General features: G+C 44.1%; 1 protein-coding gene across 8 annotated transcripts in view; it reads left to right on the forward strand.

The window, feature by feature from the left end:
- The window catches only part of NAV1 (neuron navigator 1), a 278,297-nt gene that overhangs the window by 78,127 nt on the left and 174,138 nt on the right, over positions 1 to 26,032 (forward strand). For 7 of the 8 annotated variants that reach the window (XM_081866971.1, XM_081866977.1, XM_081866978.1 and 4 more), the window contains exon 4: positions 17,383 to 18,255. The exons of the other annotated variant lie outside the window; for it this stretch is intronic. In XM_081866971.1, the coding sequence (XP_081723097.1) occupies positions 17,383 to 18,255 (873 nt within the window). The remainder of the gene's footprint in view (positions 1 to 17,382; positions 18,256 to 26,032) is intronic. 8 annotated transcript variants of the gene reach the window in all.

The following is a 26,032-nucleotide window of genomic DNA, read 5'->3' on the forward strand; positions in this document are numbered from 1 at the left end:
GGGAACGAGAGACCATGGTGGAGAGGGAGAAACCCACATGCTTCCCAGCTGCAATGTAATCTCACCCAGGAGCTCACCAGAGCTGTGTGGGGCTTGTCTCTGCTTTCCCACTCTCATTAAGACATCCGATCCCTGTGAGTCCAGGGCCAGCCGGGACCAGCTGTCCTGGACCCTGACCTGCCTGGGAGAATAGAAAGCAGGGGGTCACTGCCACATTTCTACTGCGGCTCTTCCGCAAGTTCCTGCTGTTTAATTTACTGTGGCTGGAAACTGTAGTGCTTGGCTAGGAAATAGCCTGTGTGCTTGGCCCTGTGGGTGAAACATTATCTGGCGTGACCAGGCTAGAAGGATGGGTGAGTGCAGATCTGGCATGGGAACTGGTTCCCACTCATCGGAGCTGCAGCTGCATGGTGGGGGATGGGAGAGAGGGGGTGCAGGATCTGCACGCCCCTGCACATCTATGGTTGGGTAAGGCTGAATTGAATTGGTGAGGATTGTCACAGTTGCCTCCTGGTCCAGTGGACAAATAGCCCTATGGCTCTCCAGAAGCAGCAATACAGTCTAGTTTCCAAGTGGATAGAGCTTTGTCTCCTGTGTGCATCATATGACATGAAATTCCCTCCCAGCCTTTGTGATGGGGATGTGACCCAAACTGACATTATTGCAACTGTGTTCAACAAAGGCACTTGAAGCAGCGAGTTTTCAGACATGCTGCCAGCTCTTCTCCAAAGAGTTTCGCTTTCATCACAAGACCACACCATGGCGAGGAACAAAGGAAATACCAGATAAATAGGATTGCCACCTCTCCCAAGGCCAAAAACAAAACAATAGCCTTTTTGCATTTCCCCAAATAAAATAACTCACATATCCATGTTTAGAATTCCATGGCAGTCTAAATGACACAAGGATTCTATGGTACATTAAAAACAATCAGTTTTAAAATGTCATAAGCTTTTGTGGGCAAGGCTAGAGGTAGCTCTGGCATTTCTGTGCTGAGTCCAAATATATGGAAGTTAAAAACATGGCAGGAGAAATCAGGTGAGGGGAATTTGAAGAACAGCCTGCGGGAGGAAAGGTCACCCCACCTAATTTGCTGTTTAAAATCAGAATGAGGGCACTGTTACCCACATTAGAATATGGGGAGAGAAAACAAAACAAGAACCCACATGTCCAAGGTAATTCTGTGTACTGATCTGAATAGTCTCATATAATTAATTATATCTTGCAGGGCAAAGGGGTCATGGTATACTCCCATACTGCATGACAAGTGCTTCCCCTCTATGGGGATGGATTCATCTTTTGCACAGAAATAAAAAGAAACCACACCTAGAAACTAGTGCTGCTCTGTGCTGATCTGAGTTGACTTATCCATGTAGAATTGGCCTTTCTGGTTTTAAAGCCCTGTTATACATTATGTGGCGGCACATACAGAATGGTAATTCCATGTGGAATGGCAACTGTTTTCCCGCAGCTGATTGTCAGCTTCCTTCCAACTCCTTTTGGCCAGAACAAACACCGTTATTCCTGTAAACAGAATTTTCTTGGCATATAATTCCCACCTTTATGAGGATGTTTCTCATGAATCTTTGCCCAAGCCGAGGAGAAGAGAATGGACAGTATATGGGACAAATTGATTCTGCTTCTCTCTTGAGAGAAGGCCAAGCCCTTTGCCCAGTTTGCATCCCATCAGGAGGCTGGAGCTGAAATGAACCCTCCGTTACACATGGCAAGAGGAATACAGCAGCATTGTTCCATATCTCTAATTGTTTAATTGCTCCATTATCCTTGCTCAGCGACTGTGCATTGTGTGCAACCCTTCTTTCCACAGTCTTTATTTATTTATTTTTTACTCTAATTTTCCTAATTCTGACATGCAGGGAGAATCTATTCCAAAGGACACTTAGAAATGAGACAGGAGGATGCATTAAAAATAAAATCAAAATGCAGCAGTTGAGCTCCATGGTAGATGCACTCTGACATCTAGTAATGTTATATCCACAGGGGAGTTATTTGGCAAAGATAATTAGGAAATAAAGCCTCTGCACTTAATAGAAGCTGCTGCGTGGTGTATGCTGTCTACAGAAGTGTTTTATCCGCAGCCCCCATCAGGCCAATGGTTGAATCCGTGGTTTACAAAGTCATTTTTCAATGAACCATTCACAGACATTTCTTGCAGATCAGTTGTATTTTGTAGGCTGTATGCAGCTTACTGCAGCCACTGATATACTGGGAGGTTTGCAGAGAGAGGAGGGAAGAGGGAAAATTAAGTTACATTATTCCTTATAGGAATGATGTGAAGGGAGGGGATAAATTTCCCAGTGCAAATTGATTTTGTAAATTCATCAGACCTCTCAGTTCGTCTTCTTTTTTAAAATTGAATGATACTGGGGTGGCTGTTGCCAAGGTAGCAAAGGAGCTGGCTCTGAAGAAGAGAATGGTGGGATGCTCTAGGGATGTGCAAAGAATATAAAAACAGTGGGAGAGAAAGGGGAGATGTTAGTTTATGGATCATTTTCAGCTTTCCAAGATTTCCTGTAAATTGCTCCCTTCTGTTCCCCTGCTTGTTAGGATTTGAGATATACTGCTGATAGCTGAATTTCTGCAGGTAAGCAAGTGAACATAAGTAAGACCCAAACCTCCTAAGGCTGGTATGATTTCGGGGAGTACGTCTATACCATGGACTCCACAGTGAATATTGGAGTAGAAGTGGAATGAGAAGCCTTTATTGAAGCAAACTAGAGTGTTGCACTCTGTTAAAATTCCTACTGATAACTAGGGAGAAAATGGCTAGTTTAGACTTGTGAATTATGAGTCATTCCGACATACCGTGCACAAAGTGATGCACTGTACAAACTCTGGGATTCCCTTATTGATTTGCAGCACTCATAAGGGAAGTGAGAAATGGCATTATGGTTTCTCTGTATGGATTTCTATGTGGCTTCATAAGCTAGAGATAGGTAATGGTCCCAAAGACAGTTTGAAAAGGGGGCTTCATACTATTTGGAGAGTGCACTATCATCTCTCTTTTACCTCCTGGCAAAACCTAGACATCTCTAGGTTTGGGTGTCTTTCAAAAAATCCTGCAAAACATGTTTGACCACAGTGGAACAAAAGAACTGTGCACACAATAGAAGCCTCTCTCAAACCACTTTGCTCCCTTTTAAAAACTATTGTCTTTCTCCTGCCTTATCTGGCAGAAGGCTAGATTCTGGATGCTACTTGAGATGTGGATTTTTTTTCCCCTCGAGGAAGTGAAATTTATAATGTCGTTAAAGATGATTAGATCTCCTTGGTTCAAGTAGCCAAGCTGTAGGTTTTTATATCCTGTTCCTGAATAAAAAATGGGAGCTCTGGACATTCCAAATCCTTCAGGGCTTCTAAAGTGTCACAAATCTTTTTAAAAGATGGATCCAGCATACTGGAATGCCCAGTCATATAGCTGGGACAGTGTGGACCACTCTTATCAAATTTGAAGGTAAAAGGAATGTATTTGTAGTAAGTAGGGATGGAGGAGAAATTTGATTCAGTCTGTATTTAAAGCGGTAGATTGCACTTTCAAAGAATAAATAAATAGACAAGTATGCAGTATATTGGGGGATATGGCTTGCAAAAATGTGTACACTAGTAAAAAAAACCAGCATATAAAAAAGAGGTTATAAGAAGAAATTCCACACTAAAATGCTAATTAATTTTCATTAAGCTTTTTTTTAATGGCAAATTGTTGAAAAATGTGGAGAAGTGAATTAAAGTTTGGAAAAATGAGAAACAGAGAACCAAAACTGACAGATCCTTAGCAGCAAGATACTTGTCCACATATGAGGAAGCCTTCTAAGACTCTGACCAAATGCAGACTCATGCCATTGGCATTAGCTACATTTCACCCCTGCCAACTCCCACCTAGTTTCCTTGCTTTATTTACCATCTGACCTGATGAAGACTTTCAGAGAACTTGAAAGCCTGCACAATATTTTGTGACAGTTTGGTTGGCATAATACAGATTTTGGCATTTTCCCCCTAATGAACCAGCATTGATGCCTTAATTCCCCCCCCACACACACACAATGTGAAATAGTAACTGGAAAACCCTGATTAACCATGTGGGTTTGTCATAACATTACCCCTTAGTCCTGGAGTCCTTTATCCATAAAAAGGATGTGCCCCTGGCTACTTTTGTTCCTCTTCCTTAGTCTGGCATGTCTTCTGGATTCCAATTATGCTATGCTGTGATGGAGAGCTGGTTAGCTATCTAGGCTTTCAATAACAAAGCTGGCTTGAAATGCTTCAGTAATTGTTTTGGCCTATTCCACATTTTGGGGGGACAAGGGTGGCGCTGTGGTCTAAACAACTGAGCCTAGGGCTTGCTGATTGGAAGGACGGCAGTTCGAAAGCATACATCAAAGTGCAAGTAGATAAATAGGTACCACTCCAGCGGGAAGGTAAGCGCCAGCTCCCTCGACCAGTAAAGCAAGATGAGCGCCGCAACCCCAGAGTCATTCGTGACTGGACTTTTAACTGTCAGCGGTCCTTTACCTTTACTCCACATTTATTTATTTTTTAAAAAATAATTTTTTATTAAGATTTTAAAGGTTACAAAAAGAAAAGAAAACAATCAAAGAAGAAAAAGAAAAAACAATACATATAATCAAAAAACAGAAAAAACAAATAAAAAAAACAAGTCAAACCTTTAACTCACTTATTTACATTAACTTATTTCCTTGACTTCCTCACGCCTCCCATTTTTGTATTCTAATTCAATTAAATATTCCAGCAAATCCTTCCAACTTTGTTTTTTCCTAATAATTTATCTTAACATATTATAATTTTACCTTCTCTCTTTCACCAATTCATTTTTACTTAATCCTTTATATCCTTTCTGCTTATATCCTTCCCCCCCCCAACATCTTTCTAACATTCCTTAATTTTACAATATTTCTGAAGATAAACTTTAAATTTCTTCCACTCTTCTTCCACCAACTCTTCTCCTTGGTCTCGGATTCTGCCAGTCATCTCAGCCAGTTCCATATAGTCCATCAGCTTCATCTGCCATTCTTCCCGGGTGGGTAAATCTTGTATTTTCCAATACTTTGCGATGAGTATTCTTGCTGCTGTTGTGGCGTACATAAAAAAAGTTCTATTTTCCTTTTGCACCAATTGGCCGACCATGCCCAAGAGAAAGGCCTCTGGTTTCTTCTGGAAGGTATATTTAAATACCTTTTTCATTTCATTATATATCATCTCCCAGAAGGTCTTAATCTTTGGGCATGTCCACCAAAGGTGAAAGAATGTACCTTCAACCTCTTTACATTTCCAACATTTATTATCGGGCAAATGATGAATTTTTGCAAGCTTGACTGGTGTCAAGTACCACCTGTAAATCATTTTCATTATATTCTCTTTATTCCACATTTAAGATAGGACAATGTAATTGTCAGGGAACTGACATCAGAGCGAGAGGTGGAGGCAGGGCTCCAAAGCGATGCCGGAGAGGGGACCAGCAGGGAGGAAGGAATTCAGCGTAACACCAGTAGAGAAGAGAGGGAGATGGAGGAATTGGAGACAGGGCTCCAAGACCCTTCACCAGAAACTAGTGGGGAGAGCGCTGACACGCCTCTGCCTTCCCCTTATTTGCGCAGACGAGTTCCGCGCAGTGAAAGTAGGAGGAGACTTGGCGTCAAACAGCTCTTATGCTGGAAGAGGTTCAAGAAACGCCCACTGACGGATTCTGCAAGTGACTGACCGGCCACGGAGTGTGAGCCGTCAGCCAAAGCATGGTTGGCCAGGCAATCTAACCAAAACTGAAGGCAACCTATGCACAAGTAACCCCTTACAACCATTACAGCAATGTACTATGTATCTTCTTATATACCCACTTTTAAAAATATGTCTTACATTTTTAAAGCCACCCTTCAACCCTAATGGTCCCAGGGCAGTTTTTAATTTCTTAAATTGACTTTTTCAGTGTTTGAATGAATGGCAACAAGTTTGCTCCAGCAGACTAACACTGCTGCCCCTCTGGAAGTTGTGTGATTTGCTTTGAGGATTTGGAAACAGTGGCCTAAAAACATACAAGACAACAATTTTGTATATGCTTATTTGGGAGCAAGTCCCATTGAACTCACTGTGACCTAACTCCCAAGTAGATACGGTTAAAGGCTGGCCAGGAAGTCTCTGCTAATTTGATTACTATATTACTTAGACATTATTTGTTATGAAGACAGACAGGAACACACACACACACACACAATCTTACACCAGTTTTAAGTGTGCCTGTATTTGTATTATCCAGATAGCCTTTCTTAGGAGTTAGGTGAGTGAGATCTGTGCTGAGTGAGGCACTCTTGCCAATATTGGCTGGTTCACTTGTTTTTTTGTATTAAAAGTCTGGATTGGATCTGTTCACATTACTGTGTTAGTACACAGTGAAGCTATTTCCCCCCGTATTGTTTCACAGCTCTTTCCCCACTAGCTGTTCACATCAGCAGAACTTCGTTAGTGTCAGATTCATTTCTGTTTGTAAGAGGGCAGTGACTAGGGATGTGTTCCCACTTAGGCTACAGATGAATTAGGAACAGTTTAAGGACTTCAGCTGGTGTGAAGCTGGCTTGAGAAATAACGCTTCAAACAGTAGCATTTTATAATGAAGTATAGGATGCACATGCATTTTGGATAATGTCGTGGGAACATGGATTAAAAACACAGCACTGGGAATGCAGTGAGTGCACACTAAATGGGAGTGTAAACACAGCATGAATGTGCCTGATTATCAGAAGCATATTGGCTCAATTGGGTCATTCCCTGTCCATGGCACCAATTATGAGAAAAACTTAGGTGATCTTAAGGGATTCTCTAAAACCCAAACATCAGAAGAGGACCCCTCTAAATGATGGTGGGGGGGGGGGGTTGTTTGTTTGAGACCCTGAATCAATACTTTGATTTCTTCAAGGGAGGAAACTTCTTAAGGCACAAAGAGGATCAAGTATACAAGTGCTTTTCAGCATTAAGCAACCCATACCCTTATCTGGTCGGGTGCTGATTCATCACACCACAGTCACATTCCTGCAGTTGAGAACTGTGTGTGCATCCCGGACGGTGAAACTTTAAGTTAGACACAACTTACTCATTCAGTTGCAAGATCTTGGCACCCTCCCCCACTTGGCATAGCCTTGCTCCCCCAAGGAACTGATGCAAGAGAGCCATTTTGCTGCAGTGAGCACTGCTCTTGCTTCCTCCTCCTCCTTCTTCTATTACCTTTCACAAAGTAATCACAGTATTGTAAAACATTGCAGTGCTTCTGCAATACTGCTTGTTAACATATTTTTTAAACCAGCCAGAAGTGGTTTTATAACATAATGGGAAGTGAGTTTAAAAGTGGAAGCTTCACAGCCACACCAGCAAGGAAGAAGGGGGCAATAGGTGAGCCCAAGGTTCCCCTAGGCTTTCCCCCAACAGTGCTAAACTATGGTAGTGTTATGTGCAAAATGGGTATCTATCTCTTGAACAGAAATTAGAATCATGGAATCAGAATTGTAGATTAATTTTAGACCTCTTCTTCTTCATTTACTACATTTAAATCTTGATTGTTTGCAATGGAAATTGATTTTCCTTCCAGTCAATTTAAAGTGCCACATGTATTTATTGCTTAATTTAGATTTCTTAACCGGTGCTATTGGCAATTAAAATGCATGCCAAACATGTGCAAAACCTGAGGTGCTCAATCAGATCAACAACTATTTACTGATCTTTGTTGTAAGAACATCTGGTTAATTAAAACTGAAAGACAACAGTAAATATTAAAATATTTAATTAGCTTTAAATTAAATATAATTAAATACCTACTTTCACTAGTGGTAGATAACTAAAGAGATTCTTTGGACTGACACGGAGGCGGAAACTCAATCTCAAGACTGTTAAAACTTTTCCCCTTTTGGAACTCTACATTTTGGTCACTGGGGTGTTTGGTGTTTCATCAATTGCTAGCTGAAGCTTTAAGCAATAGGCGGCCTGATTAGTTCCTTCCCGCTTTCCAAATCCTAGTTCCTGTGATCCCCAGTGGAGTGTTCTAAAAGCCACAGAAAAGTTGAGTCTTGTTCTCGGCTTGAAGCAATTTTTGTCTCTCTCCCACCCTGCCCCAACATGATAATGTCCTCTAATGCGATATATCCTGTCTGTTGCCATGGGATCCTGTGAGGTCACCAGATAGAGCTAATTGCCCCCTCCCACAGGAAGGATAATTAGCCAAAAAAGAGAGACTATAATCAGAGCCCACTTCCTTTTACTTTATTTTGTTGGAATTCTGTGGATGATGGAACAGCATTCAGGCAAGCTCCAGTCCCTAGGGCATGACTAGGGATGGGGTGGAGAAGGGCAGCTCAGGCTATTATCTTCTGGGTGGGTAGTGTGCCTGTTTTATCACTGCTTGGCTTTAAACCAGACATTGTTACAGCCAGACTTCAATTCTGATTGTGTTGCACAGGTGAACAACATGTTTTCTTGGAAGCATCCCACTGTGTTCAATGGATCTTACTCTGAAACAACTCCCAACAAATTGGCTAGGATCGCAGCCTAGTGTTCCCTGAAACAGGGAGCTGAGTTTCTTGTGCCTGAAACCCAGTCACTCCACAGTCTATGAAAGGGCTCCAAGGCTAAGAAAAACCCTTTCTAAAAATCAGATGCATTATCTTTGATCCTCTCATTGGAGGTGGTCATTTTTACAACTGAAGAGCATATTATTTTGATAGCAGAAATTGCTGGATCAAAATGACAAAACTTCAAGGTCTGCTACTTAGACCAGAGATAGGGAGCTCGTAGCCAGATCTTGTTGGATTTTAAGGAAGGGCCATAGCTCAGTGGTAGAGCATCTGCACTGGATGCAGAAGGTCTCAGGCTCAATTCATGACATCTCCAGGGAGGGTTGGGAGAGACACCATGCATGAAAACCCTGAAGAGCTGCTGCCAGTCAATGCAGTCCACATTGAACTAGGTGGACCAATGGGCTGGATCAGTATAATGCGGCTTCCTCTGTTCCACAACTCAAATAATCCCTGACCATGGGCCATGCAGGCTGGGAACTGGAGTCCAACATCATCTGGAGGTCCTTAGGTCCTTTAAAAAAAGTTTTAAAAGTTCTAGGAACAGGAAACTTTCCCCATATAATCTTGCCTGCTAAGGGACCCCTGTGCATTGTGGAGGTTGTGCAGCATGTTCTATGTTAGGATGAAGAGCCCGTTCACGCAGTGTCCTGGCCGAGCTCATCACTCTCAATGAACTCAGGGTGACTAGAAGGCAACCTGTCCCTGTACACTGAAGAGGGGTACACTGCAGCAGTGAGCAGGCTCTAGGACGTTGCCCATCACTGCTGATCAAAGAACCTTGGATAAGGTTTCATGAAAGTAAAGTAGGACTCTCTGAGTTCAGTTCCCAGTTCCTCTAGTACCATATGGTAAGCTTAAGCCAAATAAATCAATAGTTTTTAAGAAAGTGGATGCTTTTTACCAAGACAGAGTCATTGATTCACATTGTGTAGACACCAGAAGTGCAAAATTCCAGTTGCCCAGTTGCCAATGGCTTGTTTTAAACCCAAAGTAGAAATTGTCATTCTGGTTACTGAGTTACCTTTGCTCCTGCTAGTTGATCAAGGCATGTCCCCTTCCTCCTTCGCTACTACTCAGGCACTGCTACACATAAGCAGCATTCTCTCATCAGCCAGGATGCCTGAGATGTTATGTTTTGAAATATTTTTAATTTCCCCTGTTATGAGAAAGAACATCGCAGGAGCTACTTACGTAACTAGGAACATTGCAAAATCTTTTGTTTTTACTTTCAGATCAGGGAATACCTGTGTAGGTCTTCTTTCAGAAATGGCAATGAGCTACATATTTTTATTTTATTCCCTAACCTGAGCATTCTGCCTTCTACCTGCTCCTGGGCACAAATGTAAAATGTGGTCTGCATGCAGAGATGGCAAAGTTACATCTTGTTTCAGAAGGTCATTGAAGCAAGGGACTCAGACACAGGTTTGCTATCAAAACCAGCAAACTAGCATCACATTCCCCTCTACACTCCTCATACTGAGGGGTCATTGAGCTATGTGTTTCACTGCCTCCTGATTCATTTCACAGGATGCTGCTGGTGGAGGCAAGGAAATAGTGTAATTACATCCCAAAACAATGTAAGGCATATGACATGTTATGAAGGCAACAAGAGAAACCTAACACAGTGCTGCCATTTGAATTTCTATAACATGTAGTGTTGTGTGTGTGTGGTGGGGAGAAGGGTCAATGAAAGCTTATATGCCGTTATAAATGTGTTTATCTTCTGCAAGAGTCTTTGCTGTAACAGACTAACACAGCCACCCTTCTGGAAGTTCTTTGAATGTGTAGTTCTGCCCCGAACATCACTCTCTTCCTGCTAACTGATGAATTATGGCTCTCCTCTCTCTTTGCTTTCTCAGATCTCAATGCCTGCCAAGAAAACTGCAGCTTTTGCAACAAGAGATATATGGCAGTAATTATTAAGCATAGAAATTAATTTATGAAATGTTTGCTTTGCGTCATGTATTATATGAGTGCATAATATGGATTTGCTGGCATTTAATACTCCTGGCGTTTGCTGGCATTTAATGCTATTGTAGAACTCGGGAGTAGGGTTAACTGGAGCCAAAGCTCTCTGCTATGGGCTTCTGAAAAGAGAAAAGAGCCACAGACTGGTTGTTGAGCCTTCTATGGAATCTGCTGCTCTAAGAGGTTGAGATCAGTTTTCTGTAGAGTGGACATATGTCCTACTATACAAAGGACAGTCCTCTGCTTGAAGGATTCATCTATTGGAATGGTTGCTTTGTTATTAACTTCAGATAATAGCTATTTAACTATAAGAAAGGAGAGAAAGGGCTCTGAAATTGCCCACGGACAGGATAGCATACAGGTTACCTGCTCAGTTTTCCCAACCATGATGAGATGTATTGAGTAGTATCCAATGAAACAGTTCCATTAGGGCAAGAGGTTTTACCTGCCTCTTCCTGCCCCCCCCCCCCCGCATCTGTTCTGGATGTTTCCCCAACCCTTCAGAGCAAAATTACAGGGTGCACAGGGGGCGTGCAGGGAGAGGGCGAGGAAGTTCCACTGCACAGTCTTTGTGCTAGTTGAACTGTTTGATTGCACTGCATTTTTATTTAAATTACAGTAGTTATTTCTAAATTTACACCTACACATATAAATTAGCACATGCAAATTATATGCGAATCTGCATTGTCCTTTTGAGGATGATGTGCAAGTGTGGCCACTCTGCTTTTGGGAATTTAGAAATGAACAGTCCTGTTAGCATCTCAAGCTTTAATCTTCTGAACGCAGGTAGTATTTGGCCTTGGGACTTTATCCTGCACCGGAGTGGCTAGTTTTGTTTTCAAAAGGAAACTGAGTAACTTCCAATCTTCAGGATAGATGTGGCATTTCACACTTCACTTGCTGAGTGGGAAACCACCTGATCTGCTCTCTGCATTTCTTGCCTCTGAAGGGCTCTCAAAATGAAGTGCCAAGCTGCTGAAACAGCCGTTTCACCCCACATTCTCCACCCAGGCAAGCAATCATTTCATCTGAGGGAGGTGACGATTTCTCAGCTTTTCAAATGCAAGCAGAAGGTAGCACAACAAACCATTGATCCAGTACCTCTGCTCAGTGGACAACAGGTGCAATGTGTAGATTTCAAAGTTGCACTCTTGCAATCGTACAGGCATTTCAGTTTGCCAGGTGGAATAATCCCCCTTCTTTTCCCCCTGCACCCTGTTCTGAGGGTTCTCCTAAACCGTACCAGGACAATTTGGGGAACACAATGGGGGGACAAGAGGGTAGAAAGCCCCATTTTGCAATTTTTGTCCTTCCAGTGATGAAACTGGTTAGGTGAATCGCACCCAAAGTTTGCAGCTAATCAGAGGGTGCTCATGGGGGCACTCTGGGCATGAGCATTTCCCTAGGAGGACAAGTGAGGGGATGTCGGACACTGTATATGATCTGCAGGTCAAGGCCGTCATGGTGCAGTGGTGAAAATTCATACAACCATTGCTTTACCAGTTGTGGTGCTCTGAGACCAGCAAGACTAGAAGCAGTCTAGGGATGTGCCAGGGGAAAGCTTGGATGTGCTGAACCCAGGGCCCCCTCACTTCCCTAGCATGGCCCCAGGAATGGCAAAAAAGCATGGCATTAATGGCAGTTGGAGGGGTAAATTTGAAAGATTGTGGGGGGTCACTGGAAAATCTTTCCCCAATTTCAGTCCTGGCTGGCTTGAGCTGCAGGGATTAGGGAGTGGTGGTTTCTCCTCCACAGAATCGGCCACCACCACCTTAAAGATTGCTCAGTGAATAAAGTAAATCTCAATAGGACTCATTTTCAGGAAAGCGGGCATAAGCTTGCAGCCTTAACATGATAGCTGTAGACAAAGGCGACAGAGGCATACAGAAGCAGCAGCTGAGTCCAGCTGTCTAAGAAGGGAGCTGCAGGGATGATGTGGAATCATTACTATGGAGATGAGCTTCTGTCTGTACCCTTAGACAAAAGCCACAGGCATTTGGCTTTAATTCAGCCAGGCCTCCCAATCCTGCTCCAGTTTCTGGGAGGAATGGATTCCTCAGTGTTGGAACTGGGATTTGTACCAGAGTGCGGGGATAGAATCTTCCTTATCCATGGTCGCATCTCCCTCAGTATCAGCGCATAAGACTGGGCCATTAGTCTGTGGTCCTAAGCACAAAGAAACTAATTTGAGAAAAACAGCCGTATTTTCTGCAGAAAAAGGACACAGATTGGTCTACTTTCAAACCAACTAGTTGTGATCTGAGAGATCTGCTTGGTTTGTTTGTTGTCTTGAGCTTATATCAGCTACCCCATGGGCAGGGTGCTTAACTATTTCTTACTGTTCCAGTTCCTCCCCCCCCCCCCCCCGCCTATGCAAGCTTCTGAGGGATGCAATTTAAATCTAGAAAATTGAGTGGAGGACAAAGGTTAGCTCCTCTGCTATTACCGCGGCCCTGATCCACTCCCACCTGATTGCTGCTTTTAGTGTAGGGTGAGGAAACATGCAGGAGTTGCTGTTCACAGATATCCTGCACTACTTCTGGAACTTTTGTAGGTGGGACTCTGTTTCTATCTTGCATTAGTCATTAGAATAAGTGGGTGGTGGGAGCTTGTGACAATGGTTTATAAGGCAAGCGTGGGGAAAATTTTGGGGTACATCTTTACCTCTCCACCCCCATGGACCACATTGATGTCAGCTGATTAAATGTTTCCATTATTTAGTGGTGTGGAAACTGTGCTGAGGACAACAGTTTAGGGAGCCACAAATGATCACACAGAACATGGCAGATGGAAGGGAAGGTTTAGTACCTGGGTTGGGATGGGCACAAAAGGACCTACAGGACTGATGCTGGCATCAGCTCCTTATTTCTGAGACATTTTATATTTGTTGGGTGTCCATCCAGGCCTGTACATAGTTACAGATGCTCGTTTTATTATTATTACTTTCAGAATACACTACCTTTTTCCTACAACAAAATGTTGTTTATTTCCTGTCGTCATTATAGTACTATGATTCAAAATGAAAAATTATATCTGCTGGAGCATTTTCTTCAATCAGAGGTGGCAAAAAATAGGGGTTTTGTGGGGTTTCTTTTTTGCTTTAACATACCAGGAATGTAAAAGCACTTGTAAAGCATGGGACAGAGAAACAAAGAGAAATGTTAATCATGTGCTTCACAACTAAGTTATATACATGGTCATCTGATCTTACGTGTGGGAAAGGAGTTTCACGCTGCAGCTCTACAGAACAGTATCTTCAGATTCTTTAGGTTCCTGCTCACTCTATGATAAGCCATCTCTCCTCCTCATATTGCACATGTCCTGAAGGCAAAATTCTCTTTCTGAATAGCTATAGCTCAAGTCAAACCCCAGCACCAGCCCACATAGTCTGAATAACATGGATGAGACATTAACATCTCCAAGTCACTGTCTATTCCCTGCTGAGATAACAGGGCCTGCCCTATTTTATCTTAATTGGTTGGGAATTTGAGGACTGGTTTCGGCTGACCAGCAATGCTGTAGTGACTCAGGACTGAGTGGCTACTTCCTCTCAGAGCAGTTTGCTTTATGGATGTCTGTGGCACCTACCATGAGTAGACTGGCTGAGTCTTACCTGGCTTTAAGCCACAAGATACACACTATTTCTTCACTTTAGGATCCCTGAAAAGTATTTATTTAAGAGATTTCTATATCATTTAATGAAAAAAAACCCAACACCTCTAAGTGGCTTAAAATAAAAATTGAAAATATTCATTAAAACATACTGGTGATTTTCTCAGAATAGATTGCTCTCTGCACTGGAACTTCTTTTTCCACCAGGCTGGGCTAGTTATGGTTGGACACACAGAACTATTCTTAGAGACTGGCCCACAAATGTATGGTCTTAATCCTGCTACTTAGGGATCTTTGTGTTCTCAGCTCAGTAGTACTATAATTTACAATGAAGCTGAAATCCTTTGAATTTTGATTTGTAAAGACATTCCACTGCAATCGTCAGTTCAACTGACAAGTTGAATCTGACAAAGTAGATGTTAGTCCACAAGCATTTATGCCATAATACATTTATGGGTGCTACCATGTTCTTTGTTGTCTTAAGTATCTTTGGAGCAGAATGTTAGTACAAGCAGTGAAGAAAGCAAAGAGCTCTGTGGTCTGAGGGCTCATAATACTAAATAATGCTGAAGCACCTATTTAGATATTTGGATATTTAGAGCACGTTCACTGACTACAGGTTCATTTCTGAGCATAGCTCAAAGTGTCCATTATCTTTAACAGCCTAGACAGTTTGGGAGCAGGGTGCCTAAATAATGCTTTCTTCCCAGCCTCTAGTATGGCTGATGAGAATGAGAGAGAGAGCCTTTTCTGTTGTTGCACCAGGGCATATAACTCTCTGCTATGAGAGATTCTAGCCCCTACTTAGCTGGTCTTTTGTTGCTAGCTAAAGTTTTTGTTTTGTTTTGGAAGGTTCCTGCTCCTTCTTTATTGTATTTTAAATATGTGCTGCTTGGTTTGCACTTTTTCGGACCTGTTTTATGAATTGTTTTAAAATTAAGGTTAGGTGCCTGGAGCATCCTTCAGGCCAGTCTCATTAAGTCCTGACCAGCATTCAGGGATTATGGAAGTTGTAGTTAAACAGCCTCTGAAGTACCACAAGTTCCCCACACCCTCTTAGGCAGTGGAAGAGCGGGATACAAACTGTATAATAAATAAGCTAGTTTCGGCACAAGAGATCCCTGCAAACTGCAAGGTCAGTGTAGCTAGCACACTTCCATGTTTTCATGTGTTTGCAGTGTTGCACCCTCTTTTTTCTTGTGTGTGTTATCGTTTGTGTTTCATATTGGAGCATGGAACTGAAAGCGGCAGGCTTATTATGTGCTGCCTTGGCTAGTGCCACACATAGATGTGGTAGCAGGAATTATTTTTAATATCAGCCTCTTGTGGAAATGGGTTTGGTTTGGATCACTGCACAGAGACAGCAGTCTGATACCACTATCTGTTCTATATGTGAAAGCTGATAATCTTTCTGCACAGGCAAGGGCTGTTCTTCTGTCAGTGCTAAGCAGTGGGAGCTCAGATTCCTGAATTCTTTTTCTGGGCTTGCCACTGACCCTTTCTGAGTAGCTGTTGAACCTTTTCCATGGTGACATGGGACAAGGAAGGCTGTTTCATGCTCTGCTGAATTCATACATGGAAGCTCCTTCAGAATAAGAAATGGCAAGATTCTCTTCTGTGGTGTCATCGTGTCAAGTGATGAATATGTGTGTATATTGCTATGTGTATGCATGCTGGGAAACTAATTGGCTGTGGTATATCCAAAACATTCACACCATGTCTTGGGTCTTGTCCAGTATATGGTGCATTTTGTAATAGGAAGTGATTCTTGTGTAATTGCAAGGGAAGGAAAGAACTGATTTGCATGCAATAGAGCCTGATGGGCACCCCAGAGAAAACCTAAGTCAAGGCTCAACAGGGCTTTCCTACTTTCAATGCCAAGGTTTGTTCTTGCATGACCAAGCAGTGCACTTAAGCATGTGTAGATTGCCTTGTCTTCAGCACTAGTCACTCCCAGGTGGCGAGTTTTCAGGAGAATGGGTTCCAGAACAGAAGGGGCTGCAGTCTTGAAAATGGGAACCTTTTAAGTACCCTTTTATGCCAAATACGTTTTGATGGACAAGCTGTTGCCCCCATTCCCCATACAACTGAACTGGCAACTAATTTTGTTCCTCAATTCTGGCAACAAAGGCAGCTTCCATCGCAGGACCTGAGGACTAAGGTGGGCTAGATTAGGAGTCTCAAGGGGAGCAGGAGGGGGGCTGGCCCAACTCCTACTTTCTCAGCATCCTCAGCCTGAGGCAACTGCTTCACTCCGCCTAATGGCAGAGCTAGCCCTAGCTCTGCTTCTGGGGCTCTCGGGGAGGAGGGCAGGACAGGAGATTCCCATGCATGGATCTCTGGTGGGCCAAAAATGGCCCCAGGGTCAGGGGTGCCAACTCGAATAAAATATTGAGAGGAGAAGCCTCACTCTACATAATCACATGACGCAGGGCACGCACACAATTTGAATGGCAATGCCTATGGACTTTTGGGGGGCGGTCCCCCCAATATTTTATGGGGCGGGGCAAAGGGATCTCAGCCCCAAGGAGTTGGCCCCTGTGCCCAGGGGGGTCTGTCAGATGACTCTCCCCCCTGTGGGGACTGGCTGCTGGAGCGCCTTGCCACGACGTCTCCCCCTTCCCCGCCTATGCCTGCCTTCCGCTGTCGAAAGCGCCCTGCTCTCCCTCGGCGCCTCTCGAGCGCGGAGGCAGGCAAGGCTCCGCGAGTGCGCGCGCACGCGTACTTATTCGCCGATGTCCACACGCGCACACACACCCTCACGCACAATTACACACGCCTCCTCCCGAGCCAGAAATAGCCTCGCGCGCGTCTCGCGCCCCCACTCCACTCCACTCCCTTTCTCTGCCGAGCCGGCAGCATCTCGCAGGCGGGCAGGGAGGGCCCGTTTTTTGTTCGCCTTGCCTCTCGCTTCGCTTCCCCCCTCAGTTTCCCCAGCGGCGCTGGAGGAGATAGGAGGGGCCGGGCGCTCTGCGCTTCTGTGAGCGCGCGCGCGCCGGGGCGGGGAAGGTGGCACCGGCTGCTTTGATAGCGTGTGTCTCTCTTTTTTCCTGTTTTATCCCACCTCCTCCTCCTCCTCCCTTCTCCCCCCACCCCTTTTCTCTCTCTCTCTTTCTCTTTCTCCCCTCCCTCCCTCCCTCCCCTCCTCCGACCTTCCCGTTTTCCTCCTCTCCTCCTTCTTTCATTCTTTCTTCTCCCTCCGTCGCTTCAGAGGCTGGGCTTTTAAATGGTTTCCTCGCGGCGGGCGGGAAGAAGATGCTTGGCAGCGGCGGCGGCGGCGGCAACAGCAACGACGTCAGGAGGCTGCAGCGCGACGCGGAGCTGAGCGGCGACGAAGGGCCCGAGGAGGAGGCGCTGAGGGGCTCCAAGAAGCAGGCGTCGTCGGGCGACAGCAGCAACAAGGCCATGATGCAGAAGCGCGCCAGCGCCAAGGGCCCCGGCGGCGTGGCGGCGCCCAAGGCGCCGGCCGAGCTGAAGGTCTTCAAGGCCGGCAGCGTGGAGGGCCGAGGGCCGCTGGCCTCGAACCTGCGCAAGCAGAAGTCGCTCACCAACCTGTCCTTCCTGACGGACAGCGAGAAGAAGATGCAGCTGTACGAGCCCAAGTGGAGCGACGACATGGCCAAGGCGGCCAAGGGCTTCGGCGGCCGGAGCCTGAAAGGCGGCAAGGAGGCGCCGCCGCCGCTCATGTCCAAGAACCTCTCGCGCTCCGAGCACTCGCTCTTCCAGGCCAAGCTGGCGCCCCCGGCCGCCGGCAACAAGCCTCCGCCGCCGCTGGCGCCGCTGCCCTCCAACCTGGGCAAGCCCAGCCGCATCCCGCGAGGGCCCTACGCCGAGGTCAAGCCCCTCAGCAAGGCGCCCGAGGCCGGCAGCGGCAGCGACGACCTCAAGTCGGACGACGAGATCCTCTCCAGCAAAGGCAAGGCGGCGCAGCAACAGAAGCAGCAGCAGCAGCAGCAGCAAGCGGCCACCCAGCCGGCCGGGAAAGGGGCGCCGGCGGAAGAGAAGGCTTTCCTGAAGGTGGATCCCGAGCTGGTGGTCACCGTGCTGGGCGATCTGGAGCAGCTGCTCTTCAGCCAGATGCTCGGTGAGTCCGTCTCTGCCGTCCCTCCCTCCCTCCCTTCCCATGGATGGAAGAAAAGCTGCCTTGCTCGGTGAAGGTTATTGGGGAGACTTGAGTGGGAGGAGGAGTGAGCGTCCCCTCCCCAGAGGACAGGTGTCAGCCGGCGCTCTTGGTTTTGGGGTGCCTGCATGGATTGGAGGGTGACCCTCCGCAGGCTTTCCCGCTCTCTTTGCAGAGGGATGCGGTGTACCGTTTGACTGCCTTGGCTTGTAGGGTGCAAGGGGATTTTTAAGTGTGAGGAGTAAGCAAGTTCGGCTCCAAAGTAGACCACTTCAGCCTGCTTATTTTATAACTGTAAGCACTCCGGGAGGCTTTCCTATCGCCTTCTTAATTCATTCATTTATTTTTGGTTTATCCCTTGAGTATAGCAAATAGGCTGTCTTTCACATCATCCCTGCCCTCCACCCAGAAAAACCCTCCAGGCTCCCTCCAAAAGAGGCATCTCAAACCTAATTGAGCCAGCATACTAATAAATGTTAGTTAAAACCCCCCAGTTTTCTGTGCAAAGATGAAACAGGTAGCAGAAGTGGGCAGGAGGGAAGATAAATTTGATTCTGGTTCTTTTTTTCTTTTTCTTTTGCTCAAGACATCCAGGTTAAGGGAAAGGGAAACATTATTATTATTATTATTATTATTATTATTATTATTATTATTATTATTATTGCATTTTAGCTGATGAAGCAGAGTAGATTTAGTTAGCAAGGGAGAGCTGTAAGAATAGAACGAACCCAGACCTGGGGGTTCAGCAGCAATGAGTGGAAATGGGGATTGCATGAGGATGCCGTAATTGGTGTTAAAATGGATGGCACCCTTTTTACTGTATTAGGGAGGAACAGCCGAAAAGGTCTATTGCTGCATATGCAGCTATGCCATGCGAGCATCCTTATGGCAAACCTGTGAAGGAGGTATGTGTGCGTGAGAGAGAAAGAAGCAGAAATTGTGACTGCAACATGGGCTGTCATCCATGGAGCTGAGGCAGCAAGGACTGAGATGCTGCAAGACAGCTGGATTGCAGGCTGTGTCTGCATTTCCCATAAGGGGGTGTGCACACAGGGCACAGAATGAGCCGTCATTGCCTTCTGGTTGCTGTTGGTGAAAGAGGGGAGTGGTCACTAACACAGCTCCGGTGCCAGCTGCAGCTGAAATGAAAACCTGCAACATGACAGTGGGGTACATGGCAGTGAGGAAGGAAGGATGTGTCAGTGCCTCCAGAACAGACAGAGAGGAGTAGACCCTGTTTGGTTACTAGGGAGATCTGCATAGGAGCAGCAGTTGCTAGCGCTTCAGTACAGCTCTTGCTCTACTCCACCTGGAATCTCTCTATTCGAGACACCCGCCCAGGAATGGCTGCTTTGCAGATGTCATAGGCTTAAGCGTAAGGGAATACATAGCAGCACCTCCTAAGCACCAACAATTTGGTTTCCATGCAACGGCTCAGCTCGTAATGATCAATCACTACGGAATACAAAATTCCCTGTTCCTCTCCTGCCTTGTAAATGCTTCTGTAACTGAACAGCAGGAAGATAATTCAAACAGAAGCTTCTGCATTTAGGAACAGAAAGTCAGGAATGATGGGCACTAGGTTGGTGCTTTTAGAAACTTGGGATTATTTGAATTGCCTTCAAATGCTGCCTATATTTTGCAAAACTACCACACCCTTTGCATCGACTGCAACTGATGCTACTGGCTGAACACAGGGCATAGATTCAGGTGCCAACAGCACTATCTATGTGGGATGGCAGACCAGAGCTGTAATTTGAGGTTGCAGGAGCACAGGCAGGGGAGTGGTTATGGAGGAGGAGACTGGTAATTAGATGCTGTGGAATGGGAGATGGGAGATAGGGAACTCAGTGCTGGAATAAGGAGCTATGGGGTTGGGGCTGAAGGACTTTATGACAGGTAGAACATGGGTCTAGAATGTGGGCAGGACTCAACTGGAGTCCCAACAGCATTGTAAGGCCTGCTGCTGATTGAGGATGGTAAATGGAATATATGTAATTAGGGCACTGTTACACATGATAGCGAAAAAAGGGCAGTACCTTAGCAAAAGAGCACATGCTTTGTATGTGAAAGGTCTTGGGTTCAACCCTTTGCATCTCCAAATAGAGCTGGGGGGGGGGGGAAACTCCACCTGAAAGCCCCAGAGAATTGCTGCCACTGAATATTGACAATACTGAGCTAGATGGATGACTGCCCTTTCTGTAAGAAGGCAGCTTCCTGTTTTTCCTAAATGGAGATAATATCTCTGTAGGAATACAGTTTATGCTCGGGTGTGTACCCCATCACATTTGAAGATGGTGTGACAATATTCATGGCAAAATAATATTTGTGCTATTTTGAAAAATGACAGTGTGCTATCTTCGTGCAGGGAAAACTATGATTTACCAGATAATGCTGGAGCGAGGGTGGAAAGGGAATGCAGAGCCAGCATAGAATGTAAAGATTTGTATCAGAGTTACTGGGCATTGGCAGAACTGGGGAAAGTACCATGCAAGGCTAGTGTAGCAAATTCATGGAAGGGAATGACAGGGAGGGCTGCCATTTGGGAATTACAAGTCTGTAAATCCATGGAGTGAAACTTCTGTGTAGTGTATCCCCCATCCCGCTCTTGGCTGTAGCAAAGACCAGGTTTTTGGTTTGCAAATGAATATGTTTTTTAAAAATCACAACAAAATGTGATAAAGGAATTAGAGGCTTGGTTTTGCTTGTCCAGTGGGGGATGGAAGAAGCAGGTTGCTCAGCAGCTGGTTTGTGTTTCTAGTGGAAACACTTGGGCTTCCATTTCCCCAAAGCTCCCTCCAGAAAAGAGATCACACTGCAGCCTTGGCTGATAATTGACCTGCTGTCTTCATTCCTCTCCCCTCTATTCCAAGGAAGACGTAGCTTGTAAAAGCTGAACAGTGTGTAAGAACTAGTCTGGACTAGGAAAAAAGACAACTGAATAATGAAACCTGCTTTCTGCCCCTTCCTTGCACCTCCTTCTATTGCCTCACCATTGTATCATATAGAAGCATGTGCACTTAGTTCCCATTTTGTAAAATGAAGAATTTGGAGCTTATCTTGATCTTCAGATTCTTCATTCTGTTTACCCCCCTCCCCCAAAAAACCCCACACCCACCCACCCACCACCACCACCACCACCACCTGGAGCATCCTGAGCACATGTTGAATTACCTTCCATTTTTGAGCTGGATGAAGAGAGGGGAAGGTTACAGGAAAGTCCTGAGAATATATAAAGAGCTATACTCTATCAGATGAGATGTATGTTTAACCCAATGCCTGCCCCTCCCAGATTTGAATGCTTCAGTTAATTTATAATTGCATGGGGTTACAACAGAGTAGTGAATTCCTTTTGCTTGTAATCTTGGAAGCATAATGCTAGGGACACCCTGAATTTGAACTTCCTATATCTGTCTTCCATCAAATTACCTAGTTCTTGGATTAAGTTATACTGCTGGCAGAGAGTCCAATGTGAACCGTGAGAAAAATATTTACTCTTGTTTCTGCTGTGTCTTGTTGAAAGAGCAGAAAACCTCTTATTTACCTCTGTCTGTCCTCTTGTGATTTTGCATATATTATTTATCCCTTATTTGGGATCCCATTTTTTAGGTTGAAGCTTTATTTTTTAAAATATTTTTATTGCTTTACTTTGCATAAAAGGAGTCCTATTCCTGGTAACCTTTGTTGCTCCTGTTTGTCTTTTCTAGCTTTCTCTATGTAATATAGCCAGGACTGCTTAAAAAGTGCAGTACCGTATTTTTTAAAAAATATTTTTTAAAAAATAATTCATCACATTTTGTTTGTCTTTTTGGTGACTGTAGCACATCAGTGCTGCCATTTTCAGAAAGCTCTCTGTAGCAGTTTAAGGATCGCTTAAATGAATAGCAATAGCTAATTTGATCCTGTGCGCAACCTTGTTGGGTGTTACTTTTCCTTAATGTATGTGTAACTCAGCATCTACCATCACTGAAATTTATTTGCCATTTTGTTGTGTACCCTGTAGTGCTAGGGGAACCTGCTGAAACTCTTCACAGTGTGCTTATGATTAAACTACTTTTAATTATATGTCATTATATGCAGATCTGTTCACACCTTTTTCCAGGTTGTTAATGAATACTTAGCAAGAGCAAGTTCCCATGCAGATCCTTGGAAACACCTCATTGTACACCTCTTTTCACTGAGATAACAGCCCATAAATTCATTCTCATTCCTTTATTTATCCAGTTGAATTATCCAGAAAAAGACATTCCACTTTATCCTGTGACTGTTAAGGTTTTTGGGAAACTTTTGTGAGGGGACCCCATCAAAGGTTTTTTGGAAATCAAAGAAGGGTTAACCTTATCAACATTTTTTTTTTGCAAGATGGGCTCAATTTCTATTTGGTTAATGAGGTCTGATTCAGTGTAACACATCTCATGCCAGCAGCTAGAGATTCCCTTTGTAAGAAAAATAACAACCTGGTTTTCCACGGATGGATGGGGTGGAAGAAGATAAGAGATAATTACAGAGCAGGATTGGGGAATTATAGTTCCCATCATGTCTGACCATTAGTCTTTCCATGGGCGTAAATAAATAAAAATACTTAACTAATTGACTAATTGCATTACAGTTAACTCGGTTCTGTCCCCCCAATATAAAGCCCCCTCCCCTAAAATAAATCCTGGTCACACCCATGAGCCTTGCTTGCTGGTGCTGATGGGAACTGGAGTCAGACAACATCTGGAGGACCACAGGTTCCCGGCTTTTTCTCTATTTCTCTGTTACAATCAGTGTTCCGATGTAGATTGGTATTGCTCACAGGTTATTTTGCACCTTCACTCCTTTTCATATTTCCCAGTGCTTCATTTCCTTGCCCATCCATGTTTCGGTATTATTCTTCCTGCATTTTAGCACTTCCTCCTCCTAGTACTCTGAGCAGCTCGCAAGCTGTGCTCAGTACTGATTGTGCACTTGGGTTCTAGGTATGCGTCCTACCACATACGGTAGTTTCTCTTTGGGAATAGCTGGTAGCTTGGAACATGAAAAGTTAGGCAATCCCCTCCTTTCCCCATAAAATAAAGGAAGAAATAGCATCTCTCTTGGTGCAGATCACTGCATACATGATATGTGCTATGTCAGCATAAAAAAGGGAGTGAAATTCCCTCATAGTAGTGCAAAGGAAATCATAATGAGGGACACCCTGGGATGTTTGCCTGGACTAACACAAAAGATATCCAGGAAGTTAAATGCCTCTTCAATGAGGTTTTAATGTCGGTTCAAAGAAATCTACACATAGGACTCTAATCAGAGAAAACTCAGAATGAAGTGCAGATTGCATCATCTGTTTGTGGTATATCCGGGTACATATTGGGTTATAAATAGCTGTTGCAGGTGTATCCTGGGCATCAATTAGCCAGTGACTCATTTTGTATATAACCATGGTGAAGCTGTTGCTATCAATGGACCACATTTCCCTTTGAAAGTGAAGAAGCACATCATAGAGATTATACGCTGAAATATCAGCATGAATAGAACTATGGATTTTGACTTGTGGGTCTCATTATTTCCCTAGTCTTTCAGCATGTTAATGGCACCACAAGAGCGCATGCCATTCGAGCAATCCCAGTGAGTTTTTGAATATGTTGGCAACATAAAGTTTGGAAATTGAAGAAATCTCTATACTTCATAGGAAGCTTGGTCACCAGGGATGCTGTTAAGAATGCTTTCCACCTTGCAGCAAAATCATTAACACACTATCAGTCATGATGGACACTATGCTCTGCCACCATGTATGTTTCTGAATACCAGTTTCTGGAAACTAGCAGGGAACCAACCAACCAATCATTTTACATGTATGCTGTGTTTCCAAAGTTAAAACCATGCTCAAGGTGGCTTGCAACAATTAAAAAATTACAAACAACCAAATGTAGTCATAAACAATAAATACCACAATGTACAAAACCAAGTCAAACAATTTCCAGCAGTGAGTGTACTACAGTCTGATTCTGCAAGGCATTTCTTATTTTTCTAAGCAGGCGTTTGTGCCCAGGATCACTTAACAATGGTTAGCAAATGTTTTAACTGTTAAGAGATCCTGGGTATGCACTTTCTCTTTGTTAATTTAAGACCCACTGGTGAATTACAGGGATTCCAGTAACTCAAAAAGTCAAAAGCAAATGAAAAACTGGTCAATGGCAATAAAGAACCCACAATTTCAGTCATGCTGTGTTCCTAAGTATTTTTTGCTATCTGCTTCAGTGTGTGTGTTGTATGGAGAGAGTATCCCTATGAAAGTTCCAGTTACAGATAGGTAGCCGTGTTGGTCTGCCATAGTCAAAACAAAACAAATTCCTTCCAGTAGCACCTTAAAGACCAACTAAGTCAGTTCTTGGTATGAGCTTTCGTGTACATGCACACTTCTTCAGATACATGAAAATGAAAGTTGACAGACATGGAGGAGATTGTGGCCAACGGTTACCTGCTGGGTGGAGATACTGGCAGGGAGAGGAGTTGCTTTGTCTTTGGTTTGGACAGTAAAACTGTGAAAGCCATTTCTTTGGAAGGAAGGTTAGGATATTAAATACATACACCCACACTTTTAGGACAGTTGTACCCTCTGTAATGAAATCAGAGGCAAGAATGTTCATCTGAGGCTAGCAGTGCATAAATTACGTCCATCCCATCTCCTTAAGATCTTCCATTCATTGCTCATGTCAATTCTTATTGGGTATCAAATTCCATTCTATATTGACCTTGTTGGATATGGCCTGTTGGGGCTTTGTTTGCAAGTTCTTCATCCGTTCTCTAGTAACCTGAGATTTCCACACCATTTAACTCACTGACTTCCCAACTCTCAGAAGATTTTCTCCCAGTCTGTTTGCTTTTCTTTGTCTTTAATTTCTCTTTAAACTATTAGGTTTCTCCTTATGTCATTCTTTGCTGTGACATGGGACTGATCCAATTATTAGTATTTTCCGCCCCAACTGGATCCTAAGCTTGCTTTCTCAGAAGTTAAATGGGTTCATCGTTTTGCTGCTGCATTGTGTTTGGGACTCTACAGACCATTAGAGGTAGCACATGCCGTGCCCAGAGAGCTCATTATTTTGCACCTTGATCTTGATAGTAGTTGAAATAAAGCTCTTGCTTTTTGATTTCAGTGGAATTTGCATCAGTGTAATGGGTTCTGGATTGGGCTGTAAAGCTTGGACCTTGTTGGCTGATGGAGCTGTCAAAAGATGGTACATCCATAGCAGGAATCTAAGACACCTTGTTGTTATAAACATCTGAAAATGAGACATTGATAGGTCGATTGACCAAAACCTGGAACATGTATTATGTTGTGTTCAGATGCTGAGGAACACGTGCCAATTACTTTAAGAGAAAAGAAATTCTAAGAGGAGCAGATGTTCAAAACTATCAGAGCAGGGAGCTGTAAGTATAAACATGGCTGTGGTTTGGTTAGAGGGGGCTTGGCCACTCCTCCTCTACATATTTTAACCATCCTGAGATTAGGAGAAGGAGGACTGCAAGTATCTATGCTTGCATAATTATTGCTATCACTCAATAATAGTCAAGACTTTGTAAAGAACATGTGCAAGCTTTGCTGTAGGAATCTGTCTTCATGTTTTGGTAGGGATCTCTAGAGGTTCTTGCAGCAGAAACATCTGTTTTTGTAGTGACTATTTTCAACATACAAATTATATATTGCATGTCTGCTAAAGGCTGAGTTGTAAAAGCTTGTGGTATATGGGTTTGGTAGTTA

Source organism: Podarcis erhardii (assembly GCF_964252035.2).
Source record: "Podarcis erhardii genome assembly, chromosome: 6".
NCBI classification, from domain to species: Eukaryota; Metazoa; Chordata; class Lepidosauria; order Squamata; family Lacertidae; genus Podarcis; species Podarcis erhardii.